The 14,747-nt window shown below is 28.8% G+C and overlaps 1 protein-coding gene across 9 annotated transcripts; it reads left to right on the top strand.

Annotated features, from left to right (window-relative positions):
- Positions 1 to 2,811: 2,811 nt before the first annotated feature.
- LOC122514364 (protein polybromo-1) lies at positions 2,812 to 13,304 on the top strand. Of its 9 annotated transcripts, XM_043631143.1 has the most exons (28): positions 2,840 to 2,903; positions 2,997 to 3,155; positions 3,654 to 3,768; positions 3,912 to 4,157; positions 4,265 to 4,393; positions 4,470 to 4,649; positions 4,730 to 5,174; positions 5,265 to 5,377; positions 5,475 to 5,573; positions 5,668 to 5,751; positions 5,869 to 6,021; positions 6,087 to 6,254; positions 6,349 to 6,512; positions 6,911 to 7,205; positions 8,303 to 8,508; positions 8,588 to 8,927; positions 8,997 to 9,584; positions 9,696 to 9,853; positions 9,935 to 10,107; positions 10,254 to 10,426; positions 10,573 to 10,644; positions 11,415 to 11,597; positions 11,832 to 11,954; positions 12,129 to 12,372; positions 12,451 to 12,601; positions 12,687 to 12,736; positions 12,806 to 12,923; positions 13,073 to 13,304. In XM_043631143.1, the coding sequence occupies exons 3-28, from the start codon at positions 3,664 to 3,666 to the stop codon at positions 13,287 to 13,289; spliced, it is 4,977 nt and encodes a 1,658-aa protein (XP_043487078.1). In that variant the 5' UTR covers positions 2,840 to 2,903; positions 2,997 to 3,155; positions 3,654 to 3,663; the 3' UTR covers positions 13,290 to 13,304. The 9 variants fall into 9 exon arrangements, with proteins under 9 accessions (XP_043487073.1, XP_043487074.1, XP_043487076.1 ...); XM_043631138.1 differs by lacking the exon at positions 2,997 to 3,155 and having other exon boundaries at positions 2,812 to 2,903; XM_043631139.1 differs by lacking the exon at positions 2,997 to 3,155 and having other exon boundaries at positions 2,812 to 2,903; positions 5,869 to 6,018.
- Positions 13,305 to 14,747: the final 1,443 nt, after the last annotated feature.

Here is a 14,747-nt window from a genome sequence, read left to right on the forward strand (position 1 = left end):
ATCAAAATGAAAAAAATAGAAAAAAGGCTTACTTGAAATCACTATGAAATCATAAAAATCACGACTATCTCGATTTCCATAAATAAAACTTCCGTTTATTGTGTCAGTATTTATCAATAATAGCAGCCCAAAAATAATTTGCATCTTGAATATTAAGAATACTGCTCGTGTATCGAAAATACAAAAAAAAACGAACAGTAAAAGAAGGAAAAAGAGGATGAGAAAGAGAAGAAAGGATAGAGGGGGAGGAAGGAGATTGGAAAGAGTCGCATTTTTACTTATCCAAGATAAGGTGTCCGTCTTTTAAGTCTAAGCAGCTCTTCATTTAAAAGAAACGTAAGAACAGATGAAAAGAGCTCATCTCCCTTTTGCAAATTCATAATGTTGACAAAATAGAGAGCAACATCCTGACAGGGGAAGGAAAAGAAAATGAAAAAAAAAGAAAAATTAGTTACAAAAAGGAACGTGAAATTTATGTTAGTCGGTTTGAGTAAGTCAAAGTTTTTTTCCATTAACGACGAACGTGTGAAAAAATAAAAGAGAGAGAGAAAGAGAAATATAAATAAAAAGAGAAAGAAAACTCGTACTTTCTAATTGTGAAAAAAGAAAACATATTTCCTTTTTTTAATTGAGAAAATATTAAAATCTTGCTCGTTACTATTTTACTCGCGTGATACGGTGATATTTTACAAAATGTTTCTAATTAATTCGTCTGAAAGATGAATTTAAATTATTAATTAATTAATAGCCAAAGAAAAAATAAAATTCACATACTCGTGTGCATATTTCTTTTATAATGAATGAAAATATTGAACAATGTTTAACGATTATCAAACACAACCATATTAAAGATTAAGCTATCTGTTCTGGATAATAATGTCCATCAAATATTCGGTAGCATTTCATCGCAAAGTTATGTTATTCGTGTTCGTTCAGATATGCCAGGGTAATTTCAGCAATTTGTGTCTATGGCAAATGGTTAGAGAAAGAGAAACTGGCGAATGGTATATTGATGCGAGAAGATAACAAAACTGATAGAATATTACTCTTCTCTACGATATGGCACGAATGACAATAATAATAATAATAATCAAATAATAATTTAAATAATTTCATTTTTTATCAAATTCACATTCATGTTCTCTTATAAATATCCTGTTTCTCGGGATTTACGCAATGATATGAAATTTTTGGCCATTCTTTTACACGATTTTTCAATATAATACAGTACAAATGAAAAGTTAAAAGAAAATTTTCTGTACATAGAACGCAAGATAGAAGAATCCGTATCGGAGGTTTGATAAATCGTCAGAGACACGCATCTCGTTTTTGCATCAGCGAAAATGACATTGACGAGACCGTTATTATCGCACGTCCAAAAGTCAGCAGAAAAATTGTAGAGAATTTTAAGGAGCGACGAAAAAAGCGTGCACCGAAAAAGATAGATCGACGTGGAAAGACAGAAAATAACAAAAAGAAAGACAAAAAATAACAAAAAGAAAGACAAAGAGAAGGAAAAATAGAGGAAAAATAGAATAGAATAGAGAGAAAGAGAATGAGTTGTATCTCTGATTAACATGGATCCTTTTCAGGAGAATATTAAAAGAGATTTATCCATTTATCGAATCATACACATGGTCTATAAATGCTTTTCAACAAATAGAAATGTCTTCGGCTCTTGGATATCATATATCTACGTGCGAACTCAGTATCACACAGTTGAAAATTAATAGGATATGAACTAATTCGAGAAGGTAATAAATCTCGATCGTTTCGCGTTTCCTTTTAACTTACCTACCTAAACTAGAAATCCCTTTGCGCCGTCTACGAACTACTCTTACCCCAGTTGAATTTCTGCGCATGGATCGCGCGTAGCCAGATAAATTCGATTAACCTGCAAGTTTCGTTAACAACCAACGTTAAACTAACGCTATTACCAGTAATTCCAATTTGTCATCAAGAAGCCTACGACAGAGAGAGAGAGAGAGAGAGAGTGAGAGAAACTTTGTCCAAAGAAAAATACGAAATTGAAACCTAACAAAATAGGTCACATAGAAGTTTACTGATTCTCGCATTTAAATAATAATAATTTAAATATTTTTATATTATATTTTATATTTATTAATTTTGTAATGCTGTCGCAATAAAATATTTTCCCTGTTCTTATAGCATAGTACGATTTGCTTTCATTTAATTGTTCTCAACAATCCATCGTTAAAGATTTTATTTATTTCTGTTTTTTTATCACTAAATATTAATGAAGTACCGACTTTGTTCTTTTTTGATTTAATGAGCAGTTCAAGTACGATTTACATAACAGGAAAAATATTTTATCATTTTGTTTGAGTTGCGATAACTAGTATTGACATTTTCTTTGAAAAAATCTTTTAGTGCCATCATACATGAAGAAGTTATGATACATGTGTCGTAAAGAAACATATAGGTAATTTTTAATCTTTATATGTTTTAAAATATACATTATTCTCTCACAAGTGCTATCATTTTCTCACACAATGTATATGCAACATCTATCCGCAAAGAATTTATAATTACTTATAATTTCTCATTGCTAACTAACCCTTTAAATTATTTAATTTAAAGTCATTGACTCGTTTCATCATAGATAAATTGATAAAGTCATTAACGTAGATTGAAACAGTAGTAAATTTTATCATATGATAAAACAGTATCGATTGATCGTTCTGCTTTATCGACACAAGGATAGTACTGAATTATCTACCAAGCGTGGCGCTTCAATAAAGTACTTATTATCTGTCGGTATTGCAGATCGCATCAAAGAAGTAGTTGACGATAATCACGATAGGGTGCGCACTGTTGCAAACAGACGATTGCTGTGATTACGGCATGGCGTCAGCCAAGTCGTGTGTCATCGTTGATTACAGGTGAAAAACGTATTAAAAGCTTTAAATAAAAAAGAAAGAGTTTTACATGCAATTTTATTAATAAACAAGCTCTCGTAATAATTTTAAATACAGGTGAGAGTCGAAAATTAGGAGAAATGTTATACCACATGGAGATCAAGGAGAAAATTTTGACCGTACGATTTGTGCGACAACGCAGATTGGTTTACGCTATGGCGGCAAATTCTAGTTGAAAAGTGTATGGTTAAAAATGACAAATATGCTTAAACGTTGGTACGTCGATAATTAAAAAGTGAAAACAAGAATATTCCATATTTAGTTTGATTCGTGTCATTCTATTATATCAGAAACAATCATTTAATAATAAAAAGTTTTCAAACTCGTTACATTTTAAATCGCACAGTGGCGACTTATCATGGCGGCGAAATTTTCTTAGCTGTGGTCGCCGTGCTATGCGATTACCATCGTACATTATATCGGCTCGTTAGAATCTCAACTGGTTGAAGAGTGTATTTAATGTAAAAACGTGGTGTGTATGATATTCAATATGCAAATACCTATATTTTCTTATTCATTGACTGTGTACATACGCGCGTTCTTAATATTATTATATTAGTTTAGGTTGAGTGTGTATAAGTTCAAGAACCTCTTCTGTGTATATTCTTATTATTCAAAGAACTTAATTTTCTAATTTTGCATTTAAGACTGTACGAGCTTATTCTGTATGTACTTCTGTAAATATTGTGATAATTGCCATTGATGTGTTTTAAGATCTGGCAGGATGAATAAGCGTCGTAGAACTTCATCTGTTGCAAGTCGTGGTACAGAAGATGACGGAGAGGACTTACCACCTGAACCGACTAAAAGAAGAAAAAAATTAGATCCTGTAAGTTTCAATTAATTATACCATCGTGTATTTATCTTATAATTTATGTTAAGAATTTAAATATTAATTCTTTACTTTTTATATTACGCTAAGATAATATTATTTTTTTATTATCGTATTATGCGTATACAATTTTTCTATAGAGTGACTTGTGCCAACAATTGTATGATGTTCTTCGCAATCAAAAGAAAGAAGATGGAACATTATTATGTGATGCATTTATACGTGTGCCTAAGCGTAGACAAGAACCAGGTTATTATGAAGTAGTATCCAATCCAATAGACCTCTTGAAAGTTCAACAGAAATTAAAAACTGATGAGTATCGTGATATGGATGATTTGGCTGCAGATATTCAACTCATGGTCAACAATGCCAAAGCTTTTTATATGGTAATACTAAAGAATTAAAACTATTATATTTTTTTCCTTTTTTAAATTATTCTTCATTAATACATTATACTAGATATTCATTCGAAATGAATCTTTTTCTTTTATAGCGTACATCTCCAGAATACAAAGATGCCTCTGAACTCTGGGAACTATGTACAAACACCAAAAATCGTATTATGGAAGAATATGAAGATCCAGAGCCTAAAGGAAAATTAATATTAAAAGTTGGAAGATTGGTGACATATCGTTCTTCAAGAAAATATAATAAATGATATAAAAGATAATAAAATTAATTAATCTTTTAATTTCTAGGCACGTAAAGCTACTTTAAAGCAAGACGATGCTGAAGATACTTCTGAAAGTTCTACGAATCCTGATGAAGAAACTATGCAACAATTTGAAGATTTATTTGCAGCAGTTATGACAGCTACAGATCCTACTGACAATAATAGGCCATTACATGCAATGTTCCAATTAAAACCATCTAAAAAGGTTTGCTTCGTGATCACATTACTTATCTTACGATTAATATAATTTATACACACTGTTTAGAACGTTAACAAATATTTTAGCTGTATCCAGAATATTATGATGTTATTGAAACACCGGTGGACTTAAAAACTGTCGCAAGAAAAATTCAAGAAGGTGCATACAGTGGAATCGGAGATATGGAAAAGGATTTAATGCTAATGTGTAGAAATGCATGTCATTTTAATGAACCAGGCTCACAAATTTACAAAGATGCTAAACTTTTAAAGAAAATTATTACAACTGCTGCAAAAAGACAAGATTCAGGATTAGGAAATAACAGTATAAAAATTTCAAGCACAGCACCTTCAACACGAAGTAAAAGAGGAAGCCGTACAATGGCACAGTCGATGATAGCGCAAACAGCTTTACTTCTAGATGAAGATGAAGAAAGTGATGACGAAGAAGAGGAACCTGCAGAAACAGAAGAGGCAGATAATCCACAATGGCAGCTATTTCAAACTATTAGAACGGCTCCTAATAATCAAGGTATTTTTCATTAATTGGTCAACATATATTATGCATAAAATATAAAATTATATGTATCAATATATTAACATTGATAATATTTTCTTTTAGGTGTTCGAATGAGTGAATATTTTTGGAAATTACCATCTAAACGATTATATCCTGATTATTACAAAATGATTAAAAATCCTATATCTTTACTACAAATTCGTACAAAAATAAAGGTACTTATGAGAAATCATTTTCATTAACTTCATAATATAATGAAATTACTTTTTTTTTGTATATATTATATGCACATAAAAAATAATACTTTTACAGAAAGGCGAATATGGTACTGTAAGTGAAGTTGCTGGTGATATGAACATTATGTTTGAAAATGCTAAAAAATATAATATTCATACTTCTAGACTATACAAGGTAATCCATCTATATTTATATTTTTTTTAATCAATATTTACATTCTATGATTAGACAATATCTATATATATACATATTTTTTTTTATTTCGTAGTGTGCTGTAAAATTACAAAAGATAATGCAAGAGAAAGTACAAGAATTGTTAGAGTTTGATCAGGTAAATAAAAGTTATTATAAGGTAAGTAAAGCTCATTGCATTTTTCTATTCTCATCAATATTATCACATACATATTTTATGACTCGATACTATCTTTTGTTCAATCGTTATAAATAATAATACGTCCTATATTTTCAGGACTCGGATTCAGATAGTGAATCTGAAAACAGTTCGCAACAGCCAAAGCTTATTAAACGAGCGTCTAATCTTTTAACTCGGGGAAAATATAAGGATAATATACCATTGAAAAAGCGTTTATATGCTTTAGTTAAATGTGTCATAGAATACGTTGTAAGTAATTCCAAATTGAGCTAAACTTGTCAATAGTAGTTAGTATAAAGTCTTTAATATTTCAGTGCGAAGATGGTCGACAGCCAATGTTAATGTTTATGGAAAAACCTTCGAAAAAATTATATCCAGATTATTATCAAATTATAGCAGAACCTATAGATATGTTAGCCATTGAGGCAAATATAAAAGCAGAAAAGTATCAAAATGAAAATGAATTGATTCAAGATTTTAAGGTATTGCTTTAAAATAAATAAATATAGATGAATTATAGTTCTTTTTGATTGGGAATACGATATATCAGATAAATATAATCATCCATATTTTTAGTTAATGTTTAATAATTGCCGTCAGTATAATGAGGAAGGTTCATTAATATACGAGGATGCAAATACATTAGAAAAAGTTTTAATGGATAAGGTAAAAGAATTAGGTCCTTTACCTGAACAAATAAAGCCCAAATCAACAGCTTCTACACCTACTAGAAATGTTGGGTATGTGAAGATTTTTATATTTTTATTTATCTTATAATACATAATAGATATATTAGGTTGTCCCATAAGTTCCTTTCTATTTTTTGATGCGAAATCAATAGACGATATTTATTGTTTAAGGTTGATTTACTGTGTTATATATGAACCGTTCTGCTCTATTACATTCTTTCCATCTCTCAGGAAGCCTCATTATGCCTACTATGTATATCAATAGATAAGTCTGCATGTCTACAAATATAGCCGGCTCGAAGTCATACATAGCGTGGCGCAAAAAGAACTTATGGAACAACCTAATACAATGTTAATATTAAACAGAATATAATGATATATATATGTGTGTGTGTGTGTGGTGTAGCCTTTTGTAATATCTTATTTGCAATTTCTACAAAATTAATTAGGAGGCCAAAAAAAGTAGTGCCATTACATTTACAAAAATTAAGAACTATGTATGACACTATAAAAGATTACCACGATGCAAAAGGAAGACAATTATCTCTTATTTTTATGAAACTGCCAAATAAAAACGAATATCCAGATTATTATGAAGTTATTAAACAACCAATGAATATGGAAAAGATTGCATCGACTTTAAAAAATAATGGATATGACAATCTGGACGAACTGGTATCAGATTTTATATTAATGTTTGATAATGCTTGCAAATACAATGAACCTGATTCTCAGATATATAAGGTTTGTATTTTTCCTAATTATAAAAATTATTATACATCATTTCTTTAAATTTAATTTTCCAAAGAAAATTTAAAAACCAATTAAATAACTAAAAAAACAATAAATCTCATGAAACATCAAACAATAAATCATTACACTTGTTAAAAAAAAACAATATCTAACATTCTAATCATTCATCTTGTTATAAAAGCAAGATTTTTTATAAAAAGAAAAAAATATACAAAATTTAATGCAATTTTATAAATCTCTAAAACGACATTATAACTATAATTACATTTGTACCTAACAATATTTTAGAACGGTCTATTTTTGTTATATAGAAAAAAAAATTCACGCATTGAAAGGCTATATTTCCCTCTTTTTCTTTTATTTTTTGTATTAAAAATTTTTTTACAAACAAAAATTAAATTAATTTTTATCAATAAAATAAATACCAACGAATTTTCGAATTGAACAATCAAAAATTATTCAACTTTTTCTTGTTCGTTAGAATTTTGTAATACGAAACAATAAAAGACCGATATTTGAATTGAAATTTCGCGCTAAAACATGGAAAGCTTAAGCTGTTTATGGATAAGGGGTTTGAGGTTACGTACTATCAGCATCCTTCGTGCTATCGTCGGTTAATAATCGTGTGATTTATCAAGGATCGCGATCATTGAAGTTGAAAAATTTATTCAAAAATAAAATAAATGTTCTTTTTGCGTATATTAAAAGTATTCAAATGTTAAAAATATTTGTAATATTGGTGTGAAAATATTTCTAAATTAATTAATACTCCATTGTGGTCTAGTTGTATGATCTATACTGAATACTTAAAGAGACTTTAAAAAATGAACAATCAAGGTTATATGCAACAATTAAATAATGTTAATAATCATAAACCTTTGAAAGTTCGGCCCTGTTTCATTCGGTTATTAAGAAACAAAGATGTCGATCAACGTACAAGAAAAAAATATAAGAGAAATGAAACAGATGTAAATACCTACAATTTGCATATAATTAGATTTTATAAGAAAGAAAATATCTACAATTAATAATATTCTTATTGTCAAAACTATAAATACAAGAGTAGTTAAGATTGAATGATGTTTTAGGATGCTTTGATTCTTCAGCGGCTAGTATTACAAACGAAATTACAATTTAGCGAAGATGATGAAAGCGTACCAGATGTCTCTGCGGCTATTCAAGAAATATTGGCAACAATATTTACAGCTCTTTATAATCATCAAGATGAAGAAGGAAGATGTTATTCGGATTCTATGGCTGAACTTCCAGAACATGACATTATAGATGGTAAAAGGTAGATCGTTTATATATATTTAATTATTAATATGATTTATTTAGAAAATTACTAATAAATGTTTGACTTATAATTACAGAATACGAGGACTATCATTAGATTTGATTAAAAGAAGATTAGATAGAGGTGCTTATAAAAGATTGGATAGATTTCAAGAAGATGTATTTACTTGCCTAGAGCGAGCAAGAAGACTCTCACGTACAGATTCTCAACCTTTTGAAGATAGCGTTGAATTGCAAGCATTTTTTCTTCGTACACGTGATGAAATAACACGTGGAGGAGATCTATTACATTCTCCTGCACTAAACTATACACTTCTTGATCTCTCAGCGCAAGTAGCAGAATTGAAACGTGTTAAACATCAACAAGAGTTAACTATGCCAAACGAAGATGAAAGTTGCGATGGAAATGAAACTAAGGTCTGTAATATTATTCTATACTGTTTATTGTAAAACAAAATACATATATCATATTAAATCTCATTTTAGGATTCTGAAACAAATACCAGTACAGAGGGTAATCATAATGATGGTGGAGGAGGATCTATGAGTTTTAATCAAGAAGTATACAGAGCTGGTGATTTTGCTTATATAGAACCAACTGAAAGAGGCATGGAATATAGTGTTGTATTAATAGAACGTCTTTGGACCAATACGGAAGGACAACAAATGTTATATGGAAATTTATTCTATAGACCAAGTGAAACCTACCATATTGCATCCAGAAAATTTCTTGATAAAGAATTATTTAAAAGTGATGCGCATGTTGCAGTACCATTAATTAAAGTTGCTGGCAGATGTTGCGTTTTAAGTGTAAAAGATTATTTTAGAATGCAACCTGAAGGATTTTTGGAAAAAGACGTATATGTATGTGAATCTAGATATTCCACTAAAGCAAGAGCTTTTAAAAAAATAAAAGTCTGGAATTTTGATCCAGATCATTTAAAATTAATACCACGAGAGAAACCTTTAGAACCAAAACGTGTAATTTCCGTGTATAAAGAAAGATTAGAAAAACATAAAGAAGAAATTGCTGAATTAGAAGAGGGAGAAAAATTAACAGAAAAGGAAAGGCCTGTATGTAATCAATTAATTAAAACTTGAATCTATTTTTTTCTTTTCTTATGATAGAATTTTAATATTTTTATAATTATCATATAAACATTTTATTTTAATTCTCTTTCATAGAATGTGATATTATATAATCCTGAAGATACTGAAAATACATACTATGAACAATATAACACATGTGCTGGATCTGTGAAAACTGGAGATTTTGTTTATGTAGCAACAGATGGTGGCAGACAACAAATAGCTCAAATTGATGCAATATGGGCAACGAAAGAGTATGTCCAAACATTTTAATATTCATCATTAGTTAGAGAAAAGTTACAATATTTTTTAAGCATATATTTCATATTTTACAGTGGAAAATGTTACTTCAAAGGTCCTTGGTTATTAATGCCAGGAGAAGTTCCACATGCGCCTACTAAATTATTTTATAAGCAAGAACTATTCCTATCTACAGTTGATGGTACTCACCCTATTGTTGCAATTGTTGGAAAATGTGCCGTCCTTGATTATGGAGAATATATATGCAGTATGTATATAATATAATATATAGTATTATTCTATTTCGAGCCCACAAGAATAACAGTGACTTGTTTTTAAGTCTTACAATAATATCTTTAATGAAATTAATAAAATTATTAAGTAAATAAATATAAAAATAAATATTATTTATAGGTCGACCAACAGAAATTCCAGAAGATGATATTTATATTTGTGAATCTCTTTACGATGAAAGTAAAAGTTTAATGAAAAAATTAAATCAAGAAGGATTAAAAAAATTTAACCATAGCTCTGCTGTTACAGAAGATGAAATTTATTTCTTCCGGAGACCAATTAATCCTGCTAAAGTGAGTGTACTTCCTTTAAAAATATATTAACTTAAGTATTAATGACACCTTTAAATCAGATAGATTCAAAATAACAAAGTACAGCTTCATTCTTCTACGCAACTAACTATAAAATTATTGCTTGGCATGTAATGCGTGTGTTGTAGGTTCCGGGTGACGTGGCTCAGACGCAAAATCAAGTCAAGTCCGTCACGCCCAGTTCAGCTCAGTTTGAAATGGTAATTACTAATTTACAAAATTGTACTATCTATCTTGAGGGAAGCAACATCAAAATTGCATGCATTTAATATCATACAGACTGATGCAGCAGATTATATTTCAATATAATTCAAATATTAATAATTTAGTCAACGGAACTAGGAAAAAAAGAACAAAGTGTTATTCTTAATACATCAGTTATATAATATATATTTCAGGTTTATACATCTTGCTGTATCAATCTGTCTATATGCATGCTGTTATTTTATGCCGGCATATTTATTTTCTTTTATTATTATTGTGCAGTTATGTTTTTACACATAGCACTCATAGGGTGAGCAATAATTTAGATATAGGGAACAAATTCAGAGCACCTGTTGGGTTTATATTGTTAAACTGTATAGATATACAACACCACCGAAAAATTACTTGCTTCCATGTTGCTCTAACCAGATTCATATAAGAATGAAAAAAGTTGCTTTAAATGGAATGCATAAGATACTAATATCTTTATACCGCAAATGAAATTAAACTTTAATTAAAACATTATATATTTAAATATGTATATGTAGCTTCTTGGGTTTGAACTGTTTTATAGACAAAAAAAATATGTGAATTTAGTATTCAGTAAAAATAATGCATTTTTGAATACTTAAGAATAATAATTACAAAGCCTATGTTAAAATGTATTCCGTTGTTTGTAATATTGTGTAAGATTATATTCAAAACTTAACAAATAACATAACATTCGGTAACGGATAATGAAGGTAACAAAACATAAATGGTATAGGAAGCATCGCCATTGTTACCGAAGCTGGAACCTGATGTACTAAGCATGGGAGTAGGATTAGGAGTGGGAGTAGGAGTAGGAGTTGGGGAGGACAGCATGGATGCTGGTGGTCCACCGTCCGTTGGATCTACTGAAGCTCAACCGGTGCTCTCCAATATTCAGACACCTGTGTCATCTAAAAAGGTAGGCTTTATACAGTGAAATTATTTGCTTACCAAATTGTCACGTGTTGTATTTTTATTTTTTCACTTTATTTTTATTTAAAGAAATATGCCAGCATACTTTGTGTTTTTGCACCATTGAATTTTCGTTCTCTAACATTAGTTCCAAAATAGGATGTGTTCCTCTTGAAGGTATACTTAGGCAATATTAGTTCATTACATAGTGACATTAAAATTTTTCTTTTCTTCTGTTTAGAAAACTACTGGTAAAAAATTAGTTACTGGCTATATTTTATATTCGAGTAAAATGCGAACGCAGATTACACAAAACAACCCAGAATCATCCTTCGGAGAGATTAGCAGAATTGTTGGCAATGAGGTATTTATTTCTTTGTTCATTCATATTTATACTTTATTATGAAAATATATTTGAAGGAACAAATATGCAATATAATAATTATTTGAATTTTCGCATACTTAATCTTTCTCTTTTTTATAATGTACATATAAATAAGAATATTATAAATAATAATTAATGATTTATATATTTCAGTGGAGAAAATTACCAGCAGGAGAGAAGCAAGCTTGGGAAGAAAGAGCTATTAAAATAAATGAAGATGGAGGACAACTTAAAGGTGGATCTATGACAGTTGGAACTAATGCATTACAAGATGTAGTATATGAATGTTGTTGGGATAACTGTGATTGGCAATTTGAAGATATGACTGATTGTATTGATCATTGCATTGCTGAACAGAATGGACACGTACAATCATCTTTCACGAATGCTGCTCCTGGTAAGATATTAATTGTTTAATAATTTATATTGAATAATATTATGTAATTTATATTATTCCAATTATTGTATTCGATAGATGTTGATTTTCAATGTCAATGGCGTGGCTGTGGTCGTACTAAAAAATCTGTACCACCATTTCCAAGTGTACAGAGACTTGCAAGACACGTTAAAGAAGTGCACATTCTTAAAGCAAATGGACGTATTATCCCACCCTCCGAAAGGAGCAAGTATGCATCCTACTATTTTATTAAATATTATAATCAATTTATACATATACTTTTAAGATGTTAATTAATTTACACGTTTATTTAGAAACTACATGGCTTCAAAAGGTCCTACGATACTCCCACCAATGGAAACAGGTAAAGTATTTAATAAAAGTTAATTAAATGCTAGAAAATATTTATTATTTCATAATCTATATATGTTAGAAACATCAGCTGCAGCAACACAGACCAGTAATATACCAGCTACCAAACAACCAGAGCCAATGTTTGTTTCTGTACCCCCAAGGCCGAGTCGAGTGTTACATTCGGATGCATATTTACGGTAACATTCTACATTATAATGTACAATCATTATAATGAGAATGTCTACTTAACATTAGGATTTACATTATTAATATAAAAGTCATTCGTAAGAAGAGTTGAAACTTGAACAGAACATTACGAACATATAATATTTGAGTTAATTTCCAGGTATATTGAAGGACTAAATGTAGAAAACCGTTACATATCAAATTGGGATAAACAAATGAATGCTACTCCTGAAAATACCCAAATTCCTGATATAACTAAATTACCTGCTGAATGGTTGGGCAATGGTGTAGGCAACCATGGAAATGTGGTGAATGCCTTATGGACACTCAGAAATATGATGATGCGGGATGTGTTAGCTATCAATAAAACTTTATAGTTTATAAATCGTTAAGATCTGTAATTTTTAACAACTCGATGCTACCTTAACTACAGTTTATAGGTCCGTCGATGCTAGATGAAAGACTGACAAATCTGGATAGTTTCAATATTAATATGCTTATGCATTATATGATTTTCTAATTCATTTTGAATAATATTTAAGAATATTTAATTTTTCATTTGAAAAAATTTAATATGTCTCATTGCCATAACTGTGAAAAAAAAGAAATGAATTTTTACACACTTATACAGATATTTTTAATCTAATTATGCATTACCATACAAATTTTGATAGTGGGGTAATGCTTAAATTAGCCAAATGTACTTTTCTACACAGAGATAATAATATTTGAAAAAATGTCTCTCTGTGAAAACTATTTAAAATAAACAAAAGGGGATATAGACTATAGAACTTCCTAAAAAAAAAGAAAAAGAAAGAAACAAAAAAAATATTTTATGTAAATATTTTGCGAAGTTTTATTTTTTACTTCTCATAAATAAGATCTTGTATTTTCTATATTACATGGTATAAAACTATAACTTGAGAAGTACTCCTCTTGTATTGTTCATTTCATATTAAATCCTAACATTGAAAAACTTTCTTCTATTTTATTTCATCTTTTTTCTAAATATATTAAACAAGTAAAAAAGTATAGGGGTGGTTTCATATAGTCTTCCATAAAAGAATATTTATTATTGAAATTTTTGTAAATCTGAATTAGTATTCTATAATCTTCTTAAAATATCTTTCAAAAAATTAAACTTTAAAGTTAATAACGAGCTTTTAAAGCGATATGTACAGTTATTCCATGTATTGAAAAATATTTATTCTTTGGCTAATATGTTAGTAAAGAATTTTTCTGTACTTTTTTAGAAAAACTATTTTATTGTCATATATATATATATATATATATATATATATATATATGATATATCAAATGTAAATGTAATGTATATATATAAAATTATTTGAATAAACAATCAAGATGATTATGTATGTACATTCAGCTTTACTGGTAGTACATAAGATTAGGCGTTAATAAAATTCACAAGTGAAACCTATTTTTATAAATAATAAATAGCTCATAATATATATATATATATATATATTCCATGTATAAATATTTACCAATCAATTTCAAAGTTTTTTCAGTACTTACAATTAGTCATTTATTAAAATAGATTAAATATATATTTCAAAATTCTATATAAAATAAAAATTTAATATATAAATTAGAATTTTTCCCCTGTTATATATATAATGAATAATTTTTTAAAAAGCTAATGTATATCATTTCACCTAGCATTGACAACCATAACAATATGAAAAAAATATAACTTGTAACTGTGTAATTAGAAGAAAAATGAATACTATTATTTACTTATTAAGTAAGATTTACATTAATATGAATTTTGTAAGTTAACGTTGAACTGAGATTGTTATTTTTTCTTGTAC

Source organism: Polistes fuscatus, unplaced genomic scaffold, assembly GCF_010416935.1.
Source record: "Polistes fuscatus isolate 324 unplaced genomic scaffold, CU_Pfus_HIC Scaffold14, whole genome shotgun sequence".
In the NCBI taxonomy this organism is placed as follows: domain Eukaryota; kingdom Metazoa; phylum Arthropoda; class Insecta; order Hymenoptera; family Vespidae; genus Polistes; species Polistes fuscatus.

Excerpts from the sequence above, each read along its gene's own strand:
- LOC122514364 (XM_043631138.1), top strand. The coding sequence starts at position 2,866 with ATGGCGTCAGCCAAGTCGTGTGTCATCGTTGATTACAG. Across the intron at positions 4,158-4,264 it reads ATGCCAAAGCTTTTTATATG|CGTACATCTCCAGAATACAA; the intron begins GTAATACTAAAG and ends TTTCTTTTATAG. Across the intron at positions 10,427-10,572 it reads GACCAATTAATCCTGCTAAA|GTTCCGGGTGACGTGGCTCA; the intron begins GTGAGTGTACTT and ends CGTGTGTTGTAG.